The sequence below is a fragment of the Mus caroli genome, chromosome 3 (genome assembly GCF_900094665.2).
Source record: "Mus caroli chromosome 3, CAROLI_EIJ_v1.1, whole genome shotgun sequence".
Taxonomy (NCBI): Eukaryota; Metazoa; Chordata; class Mammalia; order Rodentia; family Muridae; genus Mus; species Mus caroli.
In genome coordinates, this window is record NC_034572.1 from 126433082 (window position 1) to 126460744 (window position 27663).

At 39.3% G+C, this 27663-nt stretch overlaps 1 protein-coding gene and 1 long non-coding RNA gene across 6 annotated transcripts in view; one reads left to right on the forward strand and one right to left on the reverse strand.

Moving 5' to 3' along the window:
• Gstcd (glutathione S-transferase C-terminal domain containing) overlaps nt 1-27663 on the reverse strand; it is a 103500-nt gene that overhangs the window by 18946 nt on the left and 56891 nt on the right. For all 5 annotated transcript variants that reach the window (XM_029475262.1, XM_029475263.1, XM_021157657.1 and 2 more), the window contains 3 exons: nt 3215-3330; nt 3043-3087; nt 1309-1437 (listed from right to left, as the gene is read on the reverse strand). In XM_029475262.1, coding sequence (XP_029331122.1) covers nt 1309-1437; nt 3043-3087; nt 3215-3330 — 290 coding nt within the window. The remainder of the gene's footprint in view (nt 1-1308; nt 1438-3042; nt 3088-3214; nt 3331-27663) is intronic.
• On the forward strand, nt 5344-6815 carry LOC110290837. Its single transcript, XR_002377512.2, has 3 exons — nt 5344-5629; nt 6347-6406; nt 6496-6815. It is a non-coding gene; the product is annotated as an uncharacterized LOC110290837 (long non-coding RNA).

Genomic DNA, 27663 nt, shown 5'->3' on the forward strand with positions numbered 1-27663 from the left:
CCAGCAGTCCCAAAATCCTGCGGCGGGGGTCGTGGGTAGCTGGCGGGTGTCAGGCAACCCTGCGCTCCAGCTACCCCGGCACTCCCATCTTTCAGTTCTGCCCTGGGTCATCTTGTTAAGACAGGAGGCTCTGGCTCAGAGGGCCAGGGCACACCTTGTCTTTCCAGCAAGGTCCCAGGAGTTGGGGACGGCACCAGTCTGCTCGCAGCACTGGTTTAGAGCATTTCCACAGCAAACCTGGATGTGAATGATCGTTTTGAGCAATTTGCCTTTCATTTTGATATTAAAAACTTACAGTTCCAGAAATAGAATAATTCACTCTTTCACTATTTCATTCATCAAAAAAATCTCTAAGGTCTTTTTATTTATCCATCTGATGCTAGTTGTGAAGAATAAAATATCTAAATTGTGGTTCCTCAGCAATGCTCTGTTATAGTACCAGCAGAATCTAAAGTCCTGAATATATCAATCAATTGAGTAAGTTTGAAAAAAATCTAAAATGCTGGTTATAACTAATGTGTAGCTCACTGTGTCAGACAGCACATGGCATAGCAAAAGCACAGAAGCCCTGTGGAAGGGTTGTACCCTTAAAGAGAGTGGGAGCACTCTGATGCACACTGTGCATCAGAGCACTGTGATGCACACCTGTAAATTCCAAGACTTGGGAGGGTCAGGAGCTCAAGTTTATCCGTGGCTCTATAATGAATTCAAGGAAGGCAACCTGTCTCAAAAAATAAGACAAGCAAAAATTGAGAAGTATAGACAGAAAAAAGTAGGGAGGGTCATGACAAGGAGGTGACATTTAAAGAGGGCCTTGTAGAGCAGAACGATTAAAGAAAGTAGAAGATGGAGACTATCACCTACACTGGTCAGAAAGCAAGCACAACTGAGTGTCCAAACCCAGTGATGAATCTACAGCACAATCCAAGGCTCAGGGAACACTGTGAACGATGGGGTGGAAATATTAAGAGCCATAAACGTAGGCCAACTACTGTGAGGTAATGTTTTCTAATAATGACAGCCATGGTGCACCCATGAAATCTTAACAATGCTGACTCTGCTCTCAGCACTGATCCCTTCCGGGGCAGCAGGTGCAGTGCTCGTGCAAAGGGTAAGCAGATATTACCTGTCACACACGGAGCAGGGCTGTGAGAGGAGTAATGAGTATCAGGTTACATCTGATAGGTAAAGTATAAGAAGCTATGCATTTCTTTGTTTACGAAAGAATACAAAACTGATTCCTTTAGTTGACCTAAGGAATAAAATGATTATTTAGCTAATTAGAGAAACAAATTATTTACTACTTACCCCAATGTTAAACATTCCTGTGAAATACTCCATATTTGCTTGAATGAACCAAATATTGCTTAAACCAAGTTCGTCACTTCTCTTCTTAGCACGGATTAATGATAATTCCTTGTTCTCTATTAACGTAACCTAGATTTTATGTAGAAAAAAAACAATCTTGTATACTCAGTAACACAATTCAGACATTATCATCCAGCATTATTACGATACTTCATATTTTAAAAAGTAGAACGTCTTTACTAATTCTCTATCCAGTATGACAGTTCAAAATGAACAATGTATTAAATCCTTCAAGTTCTGCATGGCATGATATAAGAGAGAAAAAGAGAGACAGCAGTGTGCTCTGTGCTCACCTAAGACAGGCAGGGATAATGAGAGCTCATGCTTGATGACTAAGCCAGACGTTCATGGAGAAATAATTAATAATGGAGGTCTCAAAAATGAACAAAATTACCTAAGGGAATGGCTTGGCCTACAGAAGATTATAGTATAGAGTATTTAAAGAACTGAGGAAACTAATACTGTTTGGCACAGTGCACGGTAACAATGAAAGTGAAAAACAAGCAGGAGGTAAAGGATGGAGCCGGGGTGGAAGAAAGGACGGAGGGCCATGTTGTGTGCTTATGATAAAACAAGGCTCCATCAGCTGCAGAGAACAGCAGGGATTGGTGGGGGCAGGACAGAGGCTGACAGGAGCTTCCTACGGTAACCACAGGTAGAGTTAATACATTGTTATTACTATCATTTTTTTGTTTTTGTTTTTGCCTTATGCACACTCAATAGTAAAATACTTTATCACTTTACATAAAACATCTGGCACACAGATAAACCTTCTAGTTTTATCTAGCTGAAGCCCCCTCCCAGGTCAGTCTATCTATGTTTCCAGGAGAGTCACAAGAAAAGCAAAACAGTTTGCCACCCCCACGGCTTCTCAGGCTCTGCTCTGTGAGCTCATAGTCGATAGAAACATGGTCTCTGCAGCAGTACAACAGGGGCTTGCCTCTTCACCATGGACTTTATGTGTTTTCTCTTTATTCTCTAAGGCAGTGGCTCTCACCCTCCCTCACACTGTGACCCTCTAACTCAGCTCCTCATGCTGTGGTGGCCTCCAACCACAACATTATTTTGCTGTTACTTCATAATTGTAATTTTGCTACTGTTATGCATTGTACGTAAATATTTTTGGAGACAGAGGCTTTCCAAATGAGATGCGACCTACAGGTTGAGAACTGCTGCTCTAAGGAAAGACAACAATCCCACCTCAGTTGTTCTCCCATCAGGTGCCGTCTCTATCTGCCAGCTCTCTGTCTTTTTGGTCGTCACAGAGACTGGGAGCTCAAACTATGCCCCAGTCGAATTATATATATATACATATATATATATATATATGTATATATATATATATGTATATATATATAAAGTGACACTTTCACCAAATAGCTTATGTTAAAATGTGGTCCTTGGAAACATTTATAGTTATGATTGTGTTGAAAATTAAGTTAGTTATATCATATGTTTTTTATTCAATAATGTAATACGTATCTCTTTTACTTACACACATACACTTTAAAAAAGACTGATAACTCTACTGTGGTCTTACTTTCCTTTTGTCCCCAATTAAGATTCTGATCTTCAAGGAAAGTATGTGCCACATAGTTGACTTGAATCAATAATTAGGAATGCAGAGTTCAGATTAGGCCAGATATGGCCCATTTTGTACATTATTAACCTTACCTGGCACGAGGGCAGCATGTGGGCAAGAACAATTCCAACATGGCCCTGAAAGTAAGACAAAGCAGTTAAGTCCGGTTCTCACAGCTCTTGTTCGTTAAACAATGACCTTGAAGGATGTAGCAAGGTCTTATGATCTTGGACAGGCTAAAGGATGAGAGGAGACATACGATACCCCGCCACTGCAGAAATCCACAATTCTGTCCCCAGGTTTGGCTTGATTCAGCACCAGGTAGACAAGGTTGTTTAACTGCTGCTGTTTCCTCAGAGCTCGGTCAGTGGACATTTTACCTGCGGAAGATAAGTGATGAAGAAAACAGTTAATGCCATGGGGGACCAATGAGACAGAGAGGAGTGTCCTAGTGTGGATGTCCATATGTATACACACACATGAAGGAGTGAACTGCGAATTTCATGTAATTCCTGTGAGAGAGCCAAAGAAGTACAACTCAGAGTCTAGCTCTAATTCTGATGATCCTATTTTAATTAGTAAGTACTTGAACGCTTGACCCCAGTTGGTGGAGGAATTTGGAGATGTTATGGTACATTTGGGAGGGGAGCCTTGCAGGAAGAAGTGTATCACTGGGAGGTAGGGAGAACGTTAGTGTTTACAGCTCTACCCCACTTCCCATTTTCTCTCTTTGCCTCCTGTATGTTGGCGATGCTGTGACCAACCTGCTGCCTGTTCCTGCTGTATTCTTTCTGAGCCATAATGGACATTCCCTCTGGAACCAAAAGCAGAATTATACTGTTTCTTCTATAACTTGCTTTTAGTCCTAGAATTTTATTACTGCAACAGAAAAGCAACTAATGCTATCTAACTTTTCTTTCAATGAAGACAAGATTCTTCTAAAGAATAAACGTAATATCTGAAACATTAAATTCAGAACCATAAAGGACTTAGTCAATTTGAATACATGAAGAAACTTTAGTCCTTCATTGCTCTCAGAGATATACTGTAAGGACTACCAACTTGAACACTGTTTAAATCTCCTTACAGAGTTATAACACCATTTGAATTATTTGTATATCCTAGAACTCTGATTTCTTTTAGTGGGACCCTGAGAAAGCAGGGAACATAGGTGTCACACAGTCTGAACTGTATCAGTGGTTACTGTATTGAGAGGGAAAATGGGTTTTCTTATTCCCACATCAAAGCTTCCTTCCTCACGAGTCAGACATCAAAAGTTAATGCAATTAGGGACTAGAGATAGGCGTTTCCAAGTACAGGGCCAGCAGTATTAGAACATTGTGAGTTTTCTTTCAAAGCCTACTGTGGCAATCCCAAAACATCCTTAGAAGATGAATGGCATTGTTGTTTGTTTTATGTATAAAACACATTTCTTCAATATGATAAAAAACACGTAAGAATATCGAGATTTTCCCACTCCACTTTAACAGAACAAGATAGAATCTCTTTGTCTTTTCTTTTTCCTATTTTACTTCTTCAACTTCAAAAGTAACATTTACATGCATATATAAACATCTCAAATCCATAATTATATATGCACATATACAAACATATTAAATATCTTTTAATGTCAGTGCATTTATCTCTAAGCATATACTTTAATGGTACATAGTATTCCACTGGATTATGCATACAGCATGGTTTCAATAACCTGTGTTCTATTTTGACAATACGATCATAATCAGATGGATGAATTTTTACATATTCTCAATTATTTACCATGTCTAACTTGAATCTCAAACATTAAGAGTTTGACAATCTAGTGAACTCATTTGTGAGGACAGTTTAATGTGGCTTTTTATTTTAAAAGGATAATCATTTCTCTAATAATGTGGTTGTAAACACTGATACCACTCTTCTAAGTATTTCTCTTTATGAAAAGGGCCCAAGTGTTATCATGACAACTTTCAAACACACAGCACAAGTGAAACAATTTAGCAATCAACACCTTTGCATTAGTTTTCGTTATTGCAACAGAATACCCAGGTCAGGCAAACTTATGAGGGAAAAGTGGTTCACTTATCATTTTAGAGGCTCAGAGTCCACCAGACAGCACTAGCTGTTGTGAGGGACCACAGCAAATGCAGAAGAAAAAAATAAAACGGAGGTGAGGCAGAATGCTCTAGACTCAGATATCAGGGTTGGGCTGGCTTCTTAAGCAATAACAAATGAAACTCATTTATTAACTGATTGGTTTACTGTGTGTCTGTAGGCTTATGCCATGGAATGTGTGAAGAGGTCAGAAGACAGCTTGCGTGGGAGTTCTCTTACTTTATGATGTGGGTCTTAGCGATAGAACTTAGGTCATCAGGGTTAGCAGCAATCATCTTTCCTGGCTTAACCACCCTGCTGGCCCATGCTCAGACTTTTATAATAGCTGATAACTTACTAGGAGACCAGCAGATCCATCTTGTGCAATGACCTAATGACCTATGAGCTCCCATTCATAATACCTACTACAAACAACATCAAACCCATGGCAGTCTCTATGCCTTCCATGTAGCTTCTGCCATTAACAATTCATTGCATGTGATGCACCATACCCCTGTCTATCTCTCCCGCTAACCATCCCAATTTGGTTCAATTTGGAATAAGAGAGTAAGAATACAGGATATGAAGGTTGGTATGATGGCTTGGTGGGGAAAGATGCTGGCCTCCAGGCCTGACAGTGACCTGAGTTTGATCTTGAGACATAATGGTGGAAGAAGACAACTAACTATTCCATGCTGCCCTCTGACCTCCACACACACTTCATGAAACACACACGCGTGTGCACACACATAGGTAAAATAGGAATAAAGGAGAGGGAAAAAATGGCAAAATCAAAAGCAGAAGACAAAACACAAGTAAATCTACCCTGAGCTTGGTCTGAGGGCTAGAGTCCCAGACGCTGCTGCAGTGAAGACAGTGAGGCAGAGTGAACACAGACACCTAAGTCTTTGCCCTATTTGTGGAGTTTCTTAAAAGGAAGTCAAAAGGAATCATCATTTTTTTTTTGAAGAACAATTACTTGACATTATAGAAAAAAATAAACAGAGTGTCTAGCTGTGAATCATATAAGTACTTCTAGGAAAAACTGAGACCAGCCTAACTCCCTCCTTATGTGTGTTTCAAAAGCGAGCTCTTATAAAGATTTGTCTTCGTAAGGCTATCTTTGCAAGTAAACATTTCTATGCCAAAATGAAATGTGAAGACAAAGCTCTTTTCAGATTTGTGTTTAAGTGGAAAGACTACCAGGTACACACAGTATTCACCAAGGCTGAACCAAAAATACAGCAGCCAGGTCCCTAGATACTTTAAAAACTGCCTCAATAGAAAACTCTCTTTTCATTCCAGATTTTTAAGTATTATGAAGCTCTTGGAAACATGAACAGGATCTCAAGTATACTCCACAAGGTATTAATTTAAAAATCAAATAAATCCTACTTTGTATTTTTATTCAGTGTCCTCGTATCTAAAAATTATAAAATGTAATCTACTTTTAGCTTCAATACAAATGACAGTCCTGATACTGCAGTGGAGAAAGAACCCAAGCCGAGGACATTGAATACACATGATGTCACGACTCTTCTACAATGTGATCTCTGTCCCATTCCCATTAGGATGTACTTGATTATTTAGACAATGTAATTGCTTTCGGCCTTGTTGCAGAGTGAGGAAAACAAGGTTTTTAGTCAAGGAGAAGACTTGTTTAAAAACAACGACGTAAAGAAACAAGGCGAAGGGCTTGCACTGGGCCTGGATGCCTGCTTGGGTTTGGGCCATTCTTAATGTTTTCTTTCTTGGCTTGAAGCACCAATGTACCCTGCATGCTTGATTATATACAAAAGCTCAGAAAATGATTGGGTTAAACATATATTGAACTTCACTAAAGATTCTTTTGTTGTTTTGTTTTCAAAGCATTTCTCTAAGCTATGGTAAAATCACATTGCATCAATTTAAAAATAAAAGGATTCTGAAAAAAAAAAGACTGAAAATTAATAGTTTAGTGGCTTTAAAAATACACCTTCGACTTGAGAAACTATAAAATCAGGAAAGCAAAAGCGTATTTACTCCACATCTCTGTGCTTAGCACCCTTCTAGAAAGCCAGTGGATCAACTGAAGAACAGAGCACCTTTGATTATAGATCAGGGGGAAGACAAGCATGAATCTCAATGTCTCTCCCCGCCCCAACTCCCTCGGCCCTGCCCTCCCCTGAAAAGGCCTGATTAAGAGTGCTAAGGAAGTCTTTTATTATAGGGAAACAGAGATTCAGGTTTCTTCTTAGGGTAGCTACTGCTGCTTTGCCTGGAGCAGTAACCTTCTGCATGCCTAGTCTTCACTATATGCTGAGCCCAGATCTTCTCAAAATGTGTACGTCACAATATCTACCCTTAAGGTACAACCTGAGGACCTAGTAAGAAGGTATATGTACTGAAGATCAAACACTAATGCTTGATGCATTAAAAGAAGCCCTTATAGAGATCCAGAGGAACAGAAATGGATGACTGAATGAGCTGTGGGAAGCCTGCTAAGGACAATCCAGCCTGTCTGGTGGAAATCCACAATGAGCTAACCTGGGAGGGGAGGGATTCTGGCAGGTCTGAAACAACATGCAAGGCAGGTGTGGAAGGCCACCAGTGGCCAGCCTATAACATGTCATGTGCTTAGACCTTCTTAAGGCTTATTTCTGTTTGAATGGACATACGATTATTCTTGTAGTTATACATTAAAGATGTTTTTTAACAATGCTAGCCTGAATCTTTTTATTATATATAATATATGAGATTATTCATAACAATTTCTGGAGCATTCAAACTGTTTGAGTGACCTCAATCGTGGCTCACTGCCATAAGCAAGAGAATTAAGAAATGAGATTGACCAGCTAACCCACAGAGTCATTCTGAACCATGGGGTTGGAGACCATCAGTCTCCTGGACTCCCTGCTGGACTTTTCTTCTTCCCTGGTTACATCCCATGGTGTTACACTCTGGCTGTGCACAGTAGCAATCAGAGAGTGAGCTTTATCTGGATTGCTGACTGAAGCCTCTTCAAAGCTACCTAGAAATCTCTCTCCTTTGTTTAAATATCTTGAAGACTTCCCTCTGCCTTAAGATAAAACAAAAATGAACCAACCAACCAACCAACCAACCAACCAACCAACCAAAACCTTACCTCTTGGCAAGAAAGAAAACAAAGCCTTTAATGGCCTGGTCCACAAAATACTACCCACTGACATCTCTGCTACTTCTGATGTCTCCTGGGTACTAGCCTCATCACACTTAATTTGCTACATCAGTCCCTTTATGCTACTTCCTTTTGTTTTAAGCCTATTTGTTTTCTTTTGGACTCCAGGAGCCTCATCCCTCCCTCATCCCAGACTCTACTGAGTATGTACTACTTTTAAAGTGATAAGTACTTAAAAGACAATAACAAAAAGGATATTTTAGAAACTTTTTGCTACTTTTCAAAATAACCAGTACTCTCTACTATAAAACTTATTGCCATTAACAAGTGAAAAATTAGATAAAATGATATCTAGTCATAACTTAGTTTAATAACACCCCAGAAAAGAGACATTAGTCAAAATTGCTTCTGTCTCTCTGAAACATAAATGAGTCTTCCTACAACTGCATAAACTCACGTCTCAGTTGAATGAAAAGACTATTATGAGATTGATAGGCATGTAATAGATATTTGGTAGTAAGTTTTTTAAATGAGTGATTAAATGCTTTAATTGCATTCCAATCTAGTATTCTAAAGTTTTCAAGTTTTATGTATGAAAAAGTTAGGTATCAATTCTCTGATTGTATTTGTTGAGACAGTAAAATCAATGATGGAAGTGTCTTAAGTTGGCTAAGAAGTTATTTGCAGGCTGGCATCACTAACCAACCCTCCTGGACACCTGGATCCCAGTGACCATTGTTCAGTAGTCGGTACTTAGTAACCATCTCATAACTCTTTGCCCACCCACACACCCTACGGTTCAGTCTATGAGACTAATAACCCTAGTTGTGTTATGCGAGCATGGCTGCATCACATGATCTTCACTAGTGTAATTTTACTGCATATAAGATTAGAGTATTTGACAAATATTACCACAAACGACAGAAGAACAAAAGACAGAGATAGAAATCCGTAATGTGGCCTCAAAAGAGGCCACATTATACTTCCTAAATGAGCAATGCCTTCATAAAGACCACACAACACACAGGTCAGGCAACCACCATGGTCTGTACAAACAAAACTTTTCTGAAAACGCTAGAGATACAAGCATGTATAATGTACTGTTTCTCCCTTAGTGAACCACACTATAGGAGAGCTTGCTTGCTATAGTATAGTTTACTTACTATAGGATGATATCCCAAGAGAGCTTATGAAATGCCCTTTGTTAACAACGTTGTATAACGTATATGTAAAGTAGATTTAACAATAGCAAATATGCACACATCTCCTAAGCATCTAAAAGGTTTTATATGACCCCATCTGCTGCTAGGGGAGCTCCTGCACATTCAATACATCATTACCTAGGAACTCCCAAGTTGCCGGTGCGAAGGACATTTTCTGTAGTATTCTAGTGAGGACAATGCACACTTTTACAGGACAATTAGCAGTTGCTTACAGTCACAGGCTGGGGACTCAGTGAAGGACCTCTAATATCAGGTTCAATCTTCTTCCCACCATGACTGTTATTTCTCAAATGGATGAAGGGCTGTTGGAGCTCCCTGTCATCATTACCTTTCCTTATGTGCTGGAGCTAAGAAAATGAGGTGTGTTTTTCACAGAAAGTAGGTAATTTCTCTAGAAACTACATATTAGGGAGAAATTTAATTCTTTAGAATCCATCATAAAATGTATTTTATTTCGGTGTCCTTTCTAAGTTAAAAATTCATCTAGCAGGCTTAACAGTAAAAAAGGTTCAGTTTATGTTGTGAAAGTCAATTTTGGAATAAGGCATTAGAGGTCTCATAAATCACATTTAATAAATTGACCTTATAGTGTCACCATTTCCAAAAAGCCATTTCTCCACCTTGGGACTTTAGTAACCTTTTGGATTTTATAGAAAATGGCACAGGAGGTTGAGCAATCAATTTGTGGCACCATCGGATTATTTAGGAAGAAAGAAATGAAAACAGATTGAGAAGATCTTCAGTGGTGCAGTACTGCAGATGCACACTAAAAATAGCAGGCACCTCTCACCTTTCCACATCCAACTCTACGCTGTCCTTAAAGGCTGACAGTAAGAATGCTTAGGTATAATGGATGGGAACAGCTGAATAAAGTACAGGCATCATATTTGGAAGCCAAAGGTTCACTTTGTTTATAGAGGAGTGTAAAGTGACTAATGGAAAATTTAAAACTTAATTCTACCGTTATTACTCTGAGATGATTAAAATAGTTTGATTGTAAAATACTACACCCAGAGTTAACTGAACACATACATTTTCATTTTTTTCAGTGTCCTTACATCAGATATCACTTATCTGCGATATTTTTATTCTTTTAAGGTTAAAACCACAATATATTTCAAGTTGTTCACAAGATCAAAACTTTTAGAATTAAAAAGTTAACTTTGGAAATCAGTTGCTCATTTTTCATTTTAGAAACTTAAGTTAACAACAGGAAAGTATTTTAATTAACTTTTTGAGACCAAATAATTCTTTATCTTCTAACTTGTAGTTAGACATAATTAGGTGAAATGGTATTCTGATGACCCCAAATACAGAGTGCTAATGTTCTCAGAATCCAGTGGTTCTTGTTTGTTTGTTTATTTGTTTGTTTGTTTGAAGAAGTATCATGGAGTAATTGAGATTCGGTAGTTGGCGAAGCTCTCAATGAATAAGTAACCAAACTGAGTTCTGAATACTGCGAAGAAACCAGATACGGGGAATAAGAAAGTTGACCTAAATACATGGAGAGGTATCTTAGTTTGGGCTTTATTGCTGTGAAGAGACACTATGACCAAGGTAACTATTATAAAGGAAAACATTTAATCATGGTTTGCTTCCAGCTTCAGAGGTTTAGTCCATTATCACCATGGCAGGAAACATGGCAGCATCTAGGTAGACATAGTGCTGGAGAAGGAGCTAAGAGTTCTATATCTTGATCTGCAGTCAGCAAAAAGGAATTGTGTTCCACAGTGGGCAGAGCTTTAGCATCTGGGACCTCAGAGCCTGCCCCCACAGTGGCACACCTACTCCAACAAGGCCATACTTCCTAATGGTACCAATCTCTATGGGCCAAGAATCCAAGCACATGAGTCTATGGGGATCATATCCATTTAAACCACTGCAGGAGGTATAGATACAAGCCTTTGGAGGGAAGAGATCTGGGGATGTGGTGAGAAGCCGCCATAATGATCTACATTATATATAACATTAATGCATACACTGTACAGCCACGAAGCGGGTATTCCTGTTTGCTGGTATAGGTACTAGGAATGAACATACTGTGCTGAGGATGCTATACTGTCTGCTGCATTCTCCTTTCGCAACAGCTCACAATGCTTTTGAGAGGTATGATGTAATGAAAATAGTTAACATTACTTACAATTATGATAATGAAGCCAGGATTCTGATCCTGACAGACCAGGACGTATGCTCTTATGTACCACATATGGAATCATAAATCTGTATCAGCAAAATATTTATGTAAGGTTTAAATATACACAGAGCTATGAATATGCTTGCTATATAGTAGGTTTATTCTCTTAACAAACTTTTCTCTCCTTTTGTATATTCTATATTGCCTCTCCTATGAATTATTACTATGCTTAATCTGTATTTCTAAAATCAGGTTAAGTTTAATCACTAAGTCTAATGCTTTCGTGTTTTTATAATTTAATCTCACAATTAGCAGGAAACACAAGCTAAAGTCTATTTTTTCCCTAGAAAATTTCATGTAGTCGATACTGAAATGTGTGCAGATGGCACTGATTTAATTTAAAAGCAGAAAGGTTAGTCAGAAGCCACCTTAGTGTTATTGCATGTAAAGGGTGCTCATCTTCTTTGGACCATGGTGTTAATACTGCTTCTATGACTTTACTAGTTGGATTTTTCAAAAAGGTTAATTTTATTTTTATTTATGTGTATGTATGTGTGCTGGGGTAAGTATTTGCTCTGTGTGTGTGTGTGTCTCCCTGGAGCTCAGAAGAAGGTCAGATCCCCTGGAGCTGGAATTATAGGTAGTTGGAACTTAATGTAGGTGCTGGGAATGAATGCTGGTCTTATGGAGGATCAAGAAGAGCTGTTAACAAAACACCCATGGAAGGAGTTACAGAGACAAAGTTTGGAGCTGAGACGAAAGGATGGACCATCTAGAGACTGCCATATCCGGGGATCCATTCCATAATCAGCTTCCAAACACTGACACCATTGCATACACTAGCAAGATTTTGCTTAAAAGGATCCAGATATAGCTGTCTCTTGTGAGACTATGCCGGGGCCTGGCAAACACAGAAGTAGATGCTCAAAGTCAGCTATTGGATGGATCACAGGGCCCCCAATGGAGGAGCTAGAGAAAGTACCCAAGGAGCTAAAGGGATCTGCAACCATATAGGTGGAACAACATTGTGAACTAACCAGTACCCCGGAGCTCTTGACTTTAGCTGCATATGTATCAAAAGATGGCCTAGTCGGCCATCACTGGAAAGAGAGGCCCATTGGACTTGCAAACTTTATATGTCCCAGTACACGGGGAATGCCAGGGCCAAAAAGTGGGAGTGGGTGGGTAGTGGAGTATGGGGGAGGGTATGGGGGACTTTTGGGATAGCATTGGAAATGTAAATGAGGAAAATACCTATTAAAAATATTTAAAAAAAAGAGCTGTTAACCATGCTACTATCTTTCCAGCTCCATAAATCACATTTTAAACTATGTTCTTATTATCTCTCTCCATCCATTTGCTGACCTCAAATGAACCATGAACAAAACCTAAAATTACTTATCTTACATTATGAAATCCTTTTTTCCTTTCTGGTAGTCTTATTTGATTATGGAATTGGATTGTTATTGGACAGTGATGTCTATTTCAGTCTACACCTTTATTATTTATCACTTATCCTATTGCAATGGTCTTCTGGGTTTTTTGAGATAGGCTCTCACTATGTAACCAGCACTTGAAATCCTGTCTTAGCCTCCAGAAGGCTGAGGTTACAGGCATTCATCACCATGACTGACCTGCAATAGTCTTCTAAATAAACGCTGCCCTATATTTTCATCCTTTCTTGGTCAATCTTTCTATTCATTCAGGTCTCAGGGCCATCATTCTCTGGTCCATTTCACCCCCTCCCACTCCTTTACTCTTGGAGACTTATTATTTTTTTGATGAGATGTTTCTAAACATACATTTAAAGCTTTAAACATGGTATTTGTTTTGCCATGACTACCAAAATTTCAAATATTATAAATCACTTATGGACCATTAGTCTTTAGGATATTAAGAGACAGTGGCTAGGGAGATGTCTCAGGTTAGGAGCACTTGCTGCTCTATGAGAGGACACAAGTTTCCAGCACTCACACGGAGGCTGACAACAATCCTTAACTATAGTTCCAGGGGACATGGTAACCATTTCTGGCCCCCTTGGGCACTAGGCATGCGAACAGTGCACATATACACATACAGGAAGACCTTCATTCATGCAAAATTTGCACATCTTTAAAAAAAGGTATTGAGAAGTACTGAGAAGAAAAAAGTAATGAGTTTCACCATAAGGCTGATTTGGGAAATGCATGTAGCCTCATCTACTTCATCTGCCAAGGTGTCACTCACATAGAGTGAACCTTATTCAAAACATCAAATACAAAATTCCAGAAATAATCAGATATTGGAAGAGACAGGAGAGAAGGACAGAGGGTCAGGAAATTGAATAGAAACATGTAGCAGTGGGGGGTGGGGAGCTGGTGGTAGCCACTAGAAAGTCCCAGACACCAGGGAAGAAGGATGCTCCCAGGAACCAATAGTGATGACTTTAGCTGAAATACCCAAGAAAGGGGAGACAGAACCTGTAAAGACCACCTCCAGTAGATAGGCATGGCCCCAGTTGAGAGATGGGGCCACCCACGTATCTCAAAATTTTTAACCCAGAAATGTTCCTGTCCAAAGGAAAGATAGGGACAAAAAATGGAACAGAGACCGAAGGAAAGACCATCCAGAGACCACCCCACCTAGAAATCCATCCAACATACAGTTACCAAACCCAGACACTATTGTGGATGCCAAGAAGTGCTTGCTGACAGGAACCCAGTATGGCTGTTCCCTGAGAGGTTCTACCAGTACCTGATCAATACAGATGCAGATACTCATAGCCAACCATCAGACTGAGCCCAGGGACTCCAATGGAAGAGACAGGGGAAGGACTGAAGGAGCTAAAAAGAATTACAACCCCATAGAAGAACAATATCAGCTAACTGGATCACCCAGAGTTCCCAGGGACTAAACCACCAACCAAAGAGTCTACATGGAGAGAGCCACGGTTCCAGATGCATATGTAGCAGAGGATGGCCTTATCTGACATCAATGGGATGGTAGGCCCTTGATCCTGTGGAGGCTTGATGCCCCAGGATAGGGGAATGTTAGAGCAGTGAGGCAGGAGTGGGTGAGTAGGTGGAGGAGCAGTCTTATAGAGGTAAAGGGGGGAGGAGGGGAAACGGGATGGGGGATTTGTGGAGGGGTAACCAGGAAGGAGGGTATCATTTAAAATGTAAATGAATAAAATGATTAATAAAATAAACTCCAGAAAGAAGCAATTATTAAGTTTTAAATTATATGCTATTGCAAGAGTATGAGAAAATTCATACCACACTGGTGTGTCTTACTTAGGACAGGAAGTATTCTTTTATTTAAAGTATCTATACTGTATATGCTAGCTATCTTACCTGTCCTTTGGTAGGCATCTCACTTTTCAGACAGGCTGTTAAGATCTGATACCTGAGTTCATAACTTACTTTACCTAACAATGACCATAAAAGGCAAGAGTAATGATGCTAGCAACTTGATCATAGAATTATATTGTTATGCTTGCTATATTTTAGCATTAATTATTGTTAAGGATAACGTGTAGTTTGAATATGCTTGGCCCAGGAGTGATAGTATTTGGAAGTGTGGCCTTGTTGGAGGAAGTATGTTGCTGTGGGTGTGGGCTTTAAGACCCTCCTCCTAATCATGTAGGAGCCAGTCTTCTCCTAGCAGCCTTCAGATGAAGATGGTGAAGTCTCAGCTCCTTCTGTACCATGCCTGCCTGGATGCTGCCATGCCTAGATGATAATGGACTTGTAAGGCCAGACCCAACTGAATATTGTCCTTATAAGAGTTGCCTTGGTCATGGTGTCTGTTCACAGCAGTAAAACCCAAACTAAGACAGGCAATAAAGGCTATATTAAAAACTCAGAGGGGGAAGGAAAGTGGGGTAAGGGAGAGAATATGAGGAGAATATTTATATGAGAATATAAATATGTATATGAAAGAAATGTAGATGGAATCACCGGATAATGGGGAGACAATGCTTCAGTTAGACATCTAATTGACTTGTCAGCTAGAGGTGCCCCAAGGAAATCCCCAAACAATGGGCTACTGCCAAAGCTATTGGTTGTTTCTGATGGTAAAGCCCTACTGCTAAATGCAACAAGTATATACTGAACCCTGAACATGGAGAAGTTGAGCTGGTATCTCACTGGAGTCCTCACCCCTACGGACTAGCAGTGTTCCCAGTATTGGAAAGTACTCCGCATGCTACTAGAGGAGAAGAGCCTGGATGTACCATTGTGACCTGCCTGTGTGAGACACTGGAGCAACAGTGACACAAAAGCTAACCAGACAGTTTCTTACTGGATTTTAGACCCACTCCATGAGATGGAACCCATGCCTGACACTGCTCAGATGGCAGGAATTTGAGAACAGAGATACCATGGAACTAGGGAAAAAACCAAATACAACTGCTCTGATAAAGGAGCATGGCACCGTGACTGCTATACATAGACATCAATGTCTCACTCAGCCTTCACCAGAGAAGCTTTCCCTTACAAAGATGGGAACTGACACAGAGACCCACAACTGAACAATGTGCAGAGAACGAGAGACCTTGAAGCGCTCAGTCATAAATGGGATGTCTTCATCAAATCCTATCTTTCAGGGCTCAGGGAACTTAGCAGAAGAGGAATTGGAAAGATTGTAAAAGCCAGAGATGATGACAACCAAGAAAGCAGTGTTTTCCAGACACAAGAGATGCAGTGTACATCTGAACTCAGAGCGACAGAAGCAGCATGCACAAGGCCTGCACAGACCCCAACCAGAGGCCAGCCCAGGGCTGAGATGGGGGAGTGGACACAAGCTCCAACCTAACCAAGATGCTATCTCCAATTAGCAGCCACTGGCAAAGGAAAAGCCAAAGGTTTCTCCAAGGGACTCTTATGAACCACAAGGGCGGCCATATAAGTGGCAGTAGATATCCAACACAAAATAAACAAAATGTTTTCTTCTATCCTAGCTTAACCTTACTGCTTTTTTGTTTGTATACTATTGTTTCCAATTTTGAGTTTTCATGGGTGTGAAGTGAGTTATATGTGCATGTGCCTCAGTTTCTCAAGCTCTTTCCCAGTTTCTTTTGATTTTCTTTTTGTTTATTTTTGTTTTATCCTTGTTTGTTTTTTAGATTTGCTTGTTTGTATTCTAAGAGAAGAAGGGTGTGGAAGTAGGGAGGACTGGGGAGGAGATGAGGGATGAAAACTGGATCAGAATATATTGCATAAAATAATTTTATTTTCAATAAAAATAAAATAAAACAGTAAAATATATTACTAACTTCAGTATTTATCCTTAGATAGTGACTATGAAGATATTACATACTTAATGTAATTTAAAAAATATTCTGAAAATATAAATTTTTAGTGTTCAACATATTCAGTACACATTTAGTGTTTAAAAAATAGGTTGCCCGTTAGTTTCATGGAGTCATTATTTTTAATAATAGTTGAGTAGTACTCCATTGTGTAAATTTTCTGTATCCATTCCTCTGTTGAAGGACATCTGGGTGGTTTCCAGCTTTTGGCTATTATAAACAAGGCTGCTATGAACATAGTGGAACATGTGTCCTTATTACATGTTGAAGCATCTTCTGGGTTTATGCTAGGGAGGTGAGGTGGGAGTGGGTGGGTGGGCTCCCTCATAGAAGCAGGGGAGAGGGGGACAGATAGGGGGTTTGTGGAGGGGAAACAGGAAAGGGTGTAACATTTGAAATGAAAATAAAATAACTAATTAAAAAACGACAAAAATAGGTTGCACTTGAGTATATTTATGATAATATAATGCTTAACAATTACCCTTTCTGGATATACAGAAAATACAATTTAAATACCTTCCAATCTTTAGAATCTGTCATCAAATGTTACAGATCTGGCATGAGAGCATGAAGGCACTCGTATGCACACCTACACATGCACAAACACACAGAACAGGCATAGCATTCTCTTTAGCTCAAAACACAGAACAATATTTTTGTGACTGCTAAGGAACTTCTAAAACGAGATTTGAGGTCTTATATACTTCTGGTTCTTTATTTCCAGAGAATCCAAATAAACAGAAGATAAAACACCAGAAACATGGCAGTTAGTCAAACATTTCTGTCAGCTTCCACGATTTTAATCTTACAATCCTGTGATTAGTTTTCACTTTGAAATAAAAGAAAAAAGGCTGAACTTTCTCCCTTCATGGTCAATACAAAATAAGCATTATGTAGGAAAGCAATATAAATACTATGATGAAACTTAAAATTAATAAACTAATGACATTTGTAAAAGTATTTTCATTTATAACAAAAAGCAACAAGTGTAAGTTAGTATACAGGACTCAGTGATTGCCTTTTAAGGTTTCAGAACAAGCAGTGAGAAAAGACAGATTGGATTAATACTAAGAAGTGAAACTATAAATAACTTACCGATTTATACAACCCATAAAAGCACCATGTCTTTGCTAACTTGTATAATTGAAAAATTGCAAGCAATGTTTCATGAGGAAAGAACATCAATTATCAAGTTAAGAGACTTTTTGGAAGGGGAAAGGCTCATTTCTTTACATCATTGTGCTGGACAGCTTTATGTCAACTTGACACACGCTAAACTCTTCTGAGAGGAGGGAACCTCGGCTGAGAAGATGCCTCCATAAGACTGGGCTATGTACAAGCTGGAGGGCATCTTCTTAATTAGTGATGATGTGTGGGGGCTGGGGGCAGTGTTAGGCAGCTCATTGTGAATAGAGCCATGCCTGGGCTGGTGGTCCTGGTTCTATAAGAAAGCAGGCTGACCTGGCCATGATGAGCGAGCCAGTAAGCAGCACCACTCTGTGGCCTCTGCATCAGCTGCCTCCAGGTTCACATCCTGTTTGAGTTCCTGCCTCCCTCCATGATGAACAGCACTGTGGAAGTGTAAAGCAAATGAGCCCTTTCCTCCCAAGCTGTGATTGTCATGATGTTTCATCACAGCAGCATAAATACTACCGCGAGGACAAACATTAGGACAAGAAGACTGAGAGGAATCCAAACCAGTAATTCCACAGAGATTTGCCAAGCTAGCACTGTTGTAAAGGCTGGTATAATGGGTCCTGGTGACAGAGGTCACACATCAAGTGAATCTACTAGATATACAAAACTAAACACATACATCATGGAGAAAAATTAAAGAACAGAGGATAGGTAAGGAGGAGGCTTGCTGCATATACGGTAGCCTGAAAGAGCCTGTCTGAAGACATACAGGATTTGAATGAAGGATGGGGGGATATAAATTATCCAGGGGAATACAGGTAGTAAAGAGGAGGCTGGCACAAAAGGAGACCAAGAACTATCTGGGGTATGGAGTATGCAAACCTTTATAATCTATGGGGAAGCTTTGGATTTTACATTGAATTAGATGTATTTGGGAGTATAGAAGATTTAAAAACGGTTTCTTTAAGCAAGCAAAAGGAGAAGAAGGAAATTAGAAATGGTTGAATATTATAAAGCAGGCTTAACAGTAGGGGCCTGTAAGACAGTAGAGCTGAGAGTAATATAGACAGTGGAGGTGCCAGCTCACGAGGCTTCAGTGAAGAACAAGGATTTTATTAGTAACTAGGCTAGAGGCAAAGCGAGATTTTGGCAAAGAACCTTGTTCGTATTTTCCCCATGTATTCACATAGAGTAAATTAAAAAGTGATGTCCTGGGGGCTGGAGAACCGGCTCAGCATAAAGAGCATGGGCTGCTCTCGAGGAACACTCAGGGTTAGCTCCTAGCACCCACATGATGGATCATCACCATCCATAACCCCAGCTTCAGGTGACTGGGTGACCTCTTCTGCCTCCTCAGGCACCAGGCATGTACACGGTGCACATACATACATACATACATACAGGCAAAACACTCCTACACATAAAATAAAAACACATCGTTGGAAAACAAAGTAATGTACTCATCTGTTTACTAGAGAAGTGTCTCCTTTGCACCAGAAAAATAAAGGAGCTGTCAGGGCAGAAGCCCTCCCAGGTAACTGGTGAAAGGAGAGAGCCGAAAGAGTGCATTCCCTGCTCTTTGGAAGCAACTTCACAGAAAAGCTACTGTAACTGAAATCCAAACAGGCACAGGTCTATCCCAAGCTGGTAGCTGAACTTGGCATTGTAAGTCAAGTGTTAATGGAGAAAAGTGATTTAAGATTTAAGATTTAGGGAGTCACAGACTTCATGATTTCAGAGACCTACTGAGGCCAGGCAAAGAAAATGTGGCAAGGCTGGAGTCTCCTGCAACAAGTCACTAAGAGGCCACTACATGGAGTTGTAAAGATGATGCATGGGCCATGGTGGGGACCTCAAGATGTTGGAGATGCCAGAATCATCTGCCAACAAAGCTATATAAAGGGAATATAACGAGCCTAAGAGAGAGAGGTATACTGGAAACAGCAAAGCTGGAGGCTGGAGGTAGACTCATGTTAACTGAAATAGGATGTTTAAGCTGGATGGCCCACTGGCTACTTGAACATGATTGAGATAAAAACAACTACTGAGAGCATGAGAAGATAGGAATAGTGTATAGTGAAAGGCGTGTGCTCAAACAGGAACATGACCAGAGGGCCCATCCTGTCTGCAGACTGAGGCAGGTAGGTGTGTTGGCTTCTAACAGAAGCATGTAGAAACTCTAATTGTTCCTATCTCTGTGAATTAAGTGGAGGAAAAGAAGTAGGGGAAGTTTAAAAGGAGATGATGTAAAAGTTATATAACTGAACTGACCAAACACTCTGTGTGTAACAATCATTACTAAGGACTCTCTTCCTTAAACAAAGACCTGCTTCATGATAAACACGGAGGAAACCTTAGAACTCATTCAGTCAGATCAGTTATTTTATAGTAAACAAAAATTAACACATGAATTCCTTTTATAATTGATAGGTTTGGGAAGAAAAAAAATCATGTGGAAATAATGAATTATTCAAGTGACTAAGGACAAAAATAATACTAAGGATCACCCTTGCGTATTGGAATCCTGTGATAATACGTTAGGTACACTGTCCGCTGTTAGTCCCTCAGTACTGACAATTCTCTGTAAAACCACATACAAGAATGCACTGAAATCTCACTGTACAGAGGGGGCGCAGAAGTCTGTTTGCTGTGCTCATGGCAGCACAGATCTTCCATGAATGGGTAATGGGATGCTGGTTATGAAGATTTTAAAAGACTCTCAGTGAGACTGAAAATGACGATATCCTTCCAACTCTGAACTACATGTGTACTGGTTTGTATCTAGTAGATTTTCTATTTATTGATGCAAACATGCCAGTTAGACTACAGCCTAATAAAAGGCTCCTAAGGGTACAGAGCAGACAGTACAGACACTGAGAAAGACCTGAGCTAACCAAGAGAGGAAGGAACATGGGCAGAAACTGAGTACTGAAGCAAACGGGACTCAATGCTGATATAGTCCAAAACTTCTAGCGAGTGCAGCAGGAAAATTTCTAAGAAAACTTTGCACCCACAGATGAACAATAAGGGCTCAGACACTGATGCAAGGAACAGGAAGCGAAAGGAAGGGGTCAGAATTAACCAGCAATTTATGAATTCTCAAATAACAAGGGGAGTGTAAGAAGTAAAACTTTCTCTGCTTCTTCCTAGTGCAGAGCCTGTCTTTAATCCCCTTCTGACCCACTTTTATTCAGCACTGAAAAGGAGGCATTGTTTGCCTGGAGTATTAGCTATTAAGGAGATTAGTTCCAGGAAAAGTAAGAAAAAAATTGCATATAGTAACCCTGATATAAGCACTAGATTGTATTGTTCCTAAAACATCTGATACCTGCATCTCACAATCAAATATTCTGTATGTTCCCAGAATTATAAGTAAAATTAAAACTTACTGTGTGAAAAATACTAGTGAAAAATATTTGAAAATCTTTATAAATATCTATGTGTCTTAGTTTTAACCAATGGGAAGCTGAGTCCTTTCATTCACTTGTAATATACAAGAAATGAAAATCAATATATTTCCTTTATGATCTTTGATATAAGTCAGCATTAAATCATTATTTGTAGATTATAATGCAATGAAAATGCAAATACAAGTGGAAGCACATAGAATATCCTAAATCTCCACATAGATTTTTTTTTAGACATTTGACTTAACCCTTTAGAAAAATCTTCTATAAAACTTCACAAAGGTGCAAATTAGTTTTTATCAACCCTATGGCAAGTTTAACACTCCTTTTTACACTTGATCTTAGCCAAAAGGCCGGCAAGCAATTAACACTCCTTTTTTATAACAGAAATTTGGTAAAATTCTTTGCAGCTATTCTGAAATGACATTCAAAGTTTATCTTATTTATCTGTGGAAGTAAAAATTAATTATTCTTTAGTCATAAAGGATAAATCACGCTTACAACCGAACACCCCTACTCCGCCAAGGGGCTGCTCATTCACGATGGTTAGGGAATGAAAATTCTCCTCTACCCCACAGTCTAAAAACTTCCCAGAGCCTATCATAATTTAGGGAATTAGACTTCTATTTCATAATATTGTACATACAAAAGAATTTAATATAAAAGTTTCCTTAGATGAATGAACATTGTTTCAAATGTGCTTATTTTATATTTCATTTGGTAATAACAGTGATGATAAGTCATCTGTCTAATGTTTTTGGAAAGCTTCTCTAAATATTTAAATATTTATAATCAGTACAAATAATAATGTTCTCTAAACATTTAAATATTTCTAGATAATACAAAAACATACCAAATAGGACCCAAAGTTGTGTTAAATATTATTATATGTAAACATGCATATTAAGCACGTGTAAGTCACACACAATAATGGTAAAATAAAAACAGAGGTATCAATAATCAGCTTGTAAATAGAACACTATTAATTCTTCTGTAGCCCTATGTGTATGTCCCTAAGCAAAGGGTTTTCCTTCACTTTTCTACCTTTGAAGAACTACCATTCTAAATTTATGCTTACCAATATACTAACTTCCTTTTAACTGCTTCTGCTTAGCTACATATTTTAATACTGTTATTATTCAGCCCAGGTTATTTGTAAGTATTAATGTGATTTTTAAGGACACTTTTTGCAGCTTGAATTTCTCACTCAGTATTAGGCTCACAAGTTCTATGTATGTTGATATAATGAGTGAAACTTTATTTCAGTACTTTGTTTTATTACAGAATTATTTATCTGTCCTTTGTGACAAATCACTTGTGACGTTTCTTTTTCTGCTATTATAAAAAATTCAACAAGTAATTTTTTACAGTTTGAAACATTTAAATTCTGTTGCATTTTCTCAGCCATCTTAGAGGTAAACTTGAATATAATGTAAGCTCTCTTTATGCGCTTTCTGTGTATGCCCTTTTCTGTGCGGATTACCTGCGTCCACATGAGTGGAGACCAAAGGCCCACGTTGGGATGTCATCCTCAATTGCTTCTTCATTTTGTTATATTGAGAAAGGCTCTCTAGCCTAACCTGCAGCTCAAGGAGACTGGCTGTCCAGCAAGTCCCAGGAACCTGCCTGTGTCTATGACCCTCTCATCACTGGGGTCATAGAGAGTGACACTATCACTGGCATTTACACAGGTACTAAGATTCATATTCAGGTCTTAATACACACACACACACACACACACACACACACACATATTGCACACTGAATCCGCTCCCTAGCATCATTATTTAGTCTTTCTTTAACGACTCAAACTATAGTTATAAATGTTATTTTTTATACAATATAGCATTATAATAAAGCAGCTACTGAGCTATATTTATTAATTTTTATGAGAATTGGTCTATTTAGACTGCTTTCTATGTCCATTCTCATTCTATGCTTAAAAACAAGTGCTTTTTGCTGGTTTCCATACTTACTGTAAAAAAAATGTCTACTTTTAGTTTCCTTTTGTAGGCCTGGAAGCCAGACAACGAAATTTAAGAGCAATACTAAGAAAAGAAAAACAGATTGTAATTGAAAGATGGAATGGGACCATTTCTTGCAGAGACGTGGACTAAGAAAAGATCTACTATGACTGAAGAACAGCAGCATGGCACTTCGTGTCTGGTTCATGCACTCAGCAGCTATTTGACCTTGTTAAGTTACTTATCTCCAGCATACTTGCTTTTCCTCTATAATTTAAATTAAAAAAAAAAAACAAAACCCTTTCCTATAGTGTGAGAAATAAATAGAATCATAGCATAGATATTATAGTAGCTTTCAAATTTATAGAAAATACTTTCTTATAAATATTACAAAACAGGAATGCTATAACATAAAATCTAGGTAATAAATTAAGAAACCTAAATGTAACAGGTAGAGAAAAAAGAAAAAGAAATGAAGAATAGTGAAATATGAGGAGTGTGGTAGAGAGACAATGAAAAGTTGTCTACTGAACACAAGTATACATGGAAAAAATATGGAATCAATGAATGAAAATGTTATTTAAAGATACCAATGGTTTCCATGGAAGACAACCCTCTCAGATAGGAAACGGGTGTGGATCCCCTGAGAAAGGAGCACACTTTCCGTCTGTGGCATGGTGATCAGAAAGATGCTGTGCCTTTACGTGTTGTACCGCCCTACAGCTGAACTCAAAGAGGTTTATTGGGATGCACACTCTCAAGCCCAAGACAGGATAGTAAGGTGTCTACACACCGATAGACAGGTTACTGACTATCTTCAACACCATATGACTAGCATAGAATGAAGAAAGAGAAAACAACAGAAAGAAATGAAAAACAATGAGATGTAGTTAGGATGTATTATGTGAGAAAAATGTTTTTCTTAATAAAACGGATAAAAGAAAATATATAAAACATCTTAGATTGGGAAAGGATTTTTACCAATCCTAAATCTGATAGGGGACTACTATCCAATATTGTACAAAGAGCTCAAGAAGCTGGACTCCAGAAGTTCAAATAACCCCATTTAAAATGGGGTACAGAACTAAACAAAGAATTCTCAACTGTGGAATACCAAATGGCAGAGAAGCACCTGAAAAAATGTTCAACATCCTTAATCATCAGAGAAATGCAAATCAAAACAACCCTGAGATTCCACCTCACACCAGTTAGAATGGCTAAAATAAAAAATTCAGGTGACAGTAGATGCTGGCGAGGATGTGGAGAAAGAGGAACATTCCTCCATTGCTGGTGGGATTGCAAGCTTGTACAACCACTCTGGAAGTCAGTCTGGTGGTTCCTCAGAAAATTGGACATAATACTACCAAAAGATCCAGCAATAGCTCTCCTGGGCATATACCCAGAAGAAGTTTCAACTGGTAATAAGGACACATGCTCTACTATGTTCATAGCAGTCTTATTTATAATAGCCAGAAGCTGGAAAGAACCCAGATGTCCCTCAACAGAAGAATGGATACAGAAAATGTGGTACATTTACACAATGGAGTACTACTCAGCTATTAAAAACAATGAATTTATGAAATTCTTGGACAAATGGATGTATCTGGAGGATATCATCCTTAGTGAGGTAACCCAATCACAAAAGAAGTCATTAGATATGCACTCACTGATAAGTGGATATTAGCCCAGAAACATAGAACACCCAAGATACAATTTGCAAAACACAAGAAAATCAAGAAGAGGGAAGACCAATGGGTGGATACTTCGTTTCTCCTTAGAATAGGGAACAAAATACCCATGAAAGGAGTTACAGAGACAAAGTTTGGAGCTAAGATGAAGGATGGACTATCCAGAGATTACCCCACCCGGGGATCCATCCCATAATCAGCCACTAAACCCAGACACTATTGCATATGCCAGCAAGATTTTGATGAAGGGACCCTGGTATAGCTGTCTCGTATGAGGCTATGCCAGTGTTTGACAAATACAGAAGTGGATGCTCACAGTCATCTATAAGATGGAACACAGGGCCCCCAGTGGAGAAGCTAGAGAAAGCATCCAAGGAGCCTAAGGAGTCTGCAACCCTATAGGCGGAACAACAATATGAACTAACCAGTACCCCCAGAGCTTGTGTCTCTAGCTGCATATGTAGCAGAAGATGGCCTAGTCGGCTATCACTGGGAAGAGAGGCCCCTTGGTATTGCAAGCTTTATATGCCCCAGTACAGGAGAATGCCAGGGCCAAGAAGCTGGAGTGGGTGGGTAGAGGAGCAGGGCGGGGGGAGATAGGGAACTTTTTGGATAGCATTTGAAATTTGAAATGTATATAAAGAAAATATGTAATAAAAAAAGGAAGGTAAAAAAGTCTTAAAATTAATGACATCAAGTCAAATTACACAATGACATTTATGTTTCTGTATAGACACAAAAAAGGGATTTTGTAGACTCATTTCAATGGTTAATTCCCCTTGCTTACAGCCTCTGAGCCTCAATGATATGGCATAAGTACTATCTTCAGGATCTCAGAATGGAGATGGCAGTAAGAAGAGACACACAGACAAATGCATCGTAGATAGTGTATGAATCCTATGAAAACACACAAGGACCTGCTGCCTTCTGGGAGTGCAGAGTTAACTGCAGAGACAGTAAGGACGAAAGGAATCCAAGAATAGTTTGTGACCTTAACGCCACAACTCAAAAATAAGAGGAAGGAGTGCATGAAAAAGGGATCAATATAGCCACACTCAGGTAAAAAAAAAAACAACTAACAGAATGAATGGAACAGTCAACATGACTCAGCACAGTAAATGTTCTCTTTGACTGCATAAAGATGCTTGAGTTACCACCACCACCATCACCACCACCACTACTCACAAGCTAGTGAGCCACACAAGAAGTAACAACACACATCTGTTATGATGTAATCATGAGACAGAAGGAGGAGGACCAAAAGTTTAAAGCTAGTCTTGGCTAGGGCTACATCACGAACTATCTCAAAAGAGAAAAAAGGAAAAGAAGATAGTAACAGCACATGCATGCGAGCACCCACAATCATGATTGCTGTGTCTCCTGTGGCCTGGAGGCCCAGCCTTGTCCTTGGCGATTCAATACAGCCATCAGCAGATCTCCTCTTGGTTCTGGAAGCTGATGGCGGTCAAGACTCACACTGTGAAGAGTGAGCGAGTGGAGAAGTTGGGTGATGAGCTGCGCATGCTCCACTTTCCTAACCACTTTACTCATCTAGCTTGGCTCTAGCTTTGAGCCTTAGAACTGAGCTCAATGATATGGATACGCTACGATGGGTAAAGAACTACCAAAGAATGCTTAAAGCAGCTTGTGCTGAAGAGTGGCAGAGAAGGAGATGGAGCGTGGACACTGCAAAGACGTTATTAAACCACATGACTGGGTCTATACAACAGAGTATAAGGGAACGGCAGAGATCTTGGGATACAGAGAACCTGAAAGCCAGAGAAGTTGTCCTGTTGAAGATGAACTGTATGATCGTGGAGTTTCCAGTCCGAGTGTGAAGATTAATGTATTTCAGCCTTTCCGGCTATGGCAGTTTCTCTTGAGAACTGGTAGGCGTGTTTAACAGAATAAGCTTACCAAGAGGATGACAGGAACTACATGTTATGAGGACACAATCCTAACAGAGCAAATTTGGTAATTTAATGCATGTCCTCCCTTTCCTCTTCACGGATTAAGAAGGCAGCTTGTTTGTGAGAAGCTAGTACTTATGGAAAGAAAGGATCTGTCTCGCAGGCCACAAGCAAGTAGACTCGCAGGATAGAATGTGGAAAAACATACTCTCCATGTGGAACCTGACTGAGCACTTTAGCTGTTTGTTTGGATGTTTTTAATATGGGAATTAATTTCCTTGCTTATACACAGATTTTCTGTACCCTTAAAGGATAATAAAAAGATTACTGCAGGAAGTTTGAATCAACTGATATATTTATACTGTGTCTCTTCAGATTCATAGTCTATAGTTATATTCTCTGGAGTTAGATTTTGATTACTGAATTATCACAAAGTGTGACCTCAGCAGCAGTGGTGTGTGTCTTATGAGGTGGACATGGTCTGCACTGATATGAAGCACTGTCTGTGAAGATGCTGTGATGGGATGGGGCTACCTTATAGCCTCCATCCCTGTGCCTTCCCAGGATACCTGACTGTGCATGCTGATATGCTGCTGGCTCACGGCTCTGCACTTCATGGAGTATACTTAGGATTAATACTAGCTTTATTTTACTAGTTTATTCTTGATGATAATAACAAGAAAATGAGTGTTTGGTTATTGTGAAATATGGCTGCACTACCAGCCCCCTCCCA